At 46.5% G+C, this 1287-nt stretch overlaps 1 protein-coding gene across 1 annotated transcript; it reads right to left on the reverse strand.

Moving 5' to 3' along the window:
• Positions 1 to 166: 166 nt before the first annotated feature.
• On the reverse strand, positions 167 to 856 carry MAA_11831 (cellobiose dehydrogenase; the record flags this gene model as incomplete). The annotated part of the gene is made up of 1 exon (XM_011413282.1): positions 167 to 856. One exon carries the CDS (start codon positions 854 to 856, stop codon positions 167 to 169), a length of 690 nt encoding a protein of 229 aa, XP_011411584.1.
• Between the last annotated feature and the right edge of the window lie 431 nt (positions 857 to 1287).

Below are 1287 nucleotides of genomic sequence, written 5' to 3' on the forward strand. Positions count from 1 at the left end.
GCGCCCTTGTTGCCAACGATGCCGGCACGCAATCAAGAACCTCCATCCATCAAAAGAGATGTGGATGAGCCCCGGACTGCGTTGCAGGACTTCAACTACTTTATTTTTATGTTCCTTGTATGCGGTAAGGACTCGCGATCGCATCGAATCGGCCGTAAGATTGGCATCACAGACAAACTGATGGGTTCAAATACTCAAAGATGGCCCGAAGCTCCCTGTGCTCCACCGTTGCGAAAGTGAGGTTGTTGCTGACAATCCATTTCATTACGAGGTTTTGAAAGTGAGATCGGTTGAAGCTTTTGATAACGCGATTCGCAAGAACTTGCTCTTTCGGTTGCATTGGGTCGAGCTTCATCATGTCAGCTATCGATCGCAAACACTGCCTACGTCCGCTACTCTCCACCATTCTTTGTTTAGCAGATTTTGTCTTTCCGGAGGGTGGCGAGATCGAGTGCTTGTCAAATAGGTGGTTCTTCGCGTTTTCAAGGCCACTAGCATGAAAATGGGCAGCAGTACGGTAATTCTTGCTGTAATTCTTGATGATGCACATCTTACACACCCATCGACGCTCACTGTCCCTTTGAATATCGTATCCATAACTCCAAGCCCAAGATGGTGTATCCTTTGACCTCTCCGACCAAAGCCAGCCTGGGAAAAGGTTCCAGAGCTTTGCATCGCAATCCTCCTTTGCCTGTATTGTCGTGAGCTGTGCCACCGGTGTATCGCGGGCTTGTGTGGCTGGAGTTAATGAGGTTCGCGAAGTCGGGGTAGGAGTTGGCGTTGGCGTTGGCTGCAAACACGACACACACTCACTCTCAGCAGGCGTAGAGGTATGTACTACATCAGAGTTAGCCATTGCAGCTGCATACTATGTTTTCAGGTTTTTTTTTGGATTTTATCAGGAGCAACTTCGATACGTGGGAAGGGAGTGAAGGTTCAGCCCGTCGAGGGAATGGACGCTTTCCGCGCTGGAATTCGCCTTTAAGGCGCGTTAAACCACGTCAAGAAATACATATCTAGGCCCTAAAGGATACACTGTATGGCATGTAACTCTCAACAGATCTCAACGCTATCTGAATTTTCCACTTAAAGTAGCTGGAAATCCTCAATCTGGTTTACAAATAATTAGGATTTACTTATATATCACTCACAAGCTCCTAGACAAAGTACGAAAAATTGAACGGGCTTGGCATCCGCCCGTTAAAATTACACGGCAATAATTTCCAGTGGTCCATCCATTGAAAAGCTTAGTTTACATAACTATAATAGTTCTTGTTAAGCAATTAC

Source organism: Metarhizium robertsii (assembly GCF_000187425.2).
Source record: "Metarhizium robertsii ARSEF 23 chromosome Unknown MAA_Scf_57, whole genome shotgun sequence".
Lineage (NCBI taxonomy): Eukaryota > Fungi > Ascomycota > Sordariomycetes > Hypocreales > Clavicipitaceae > Metarhizium > Metarhizium robertsii.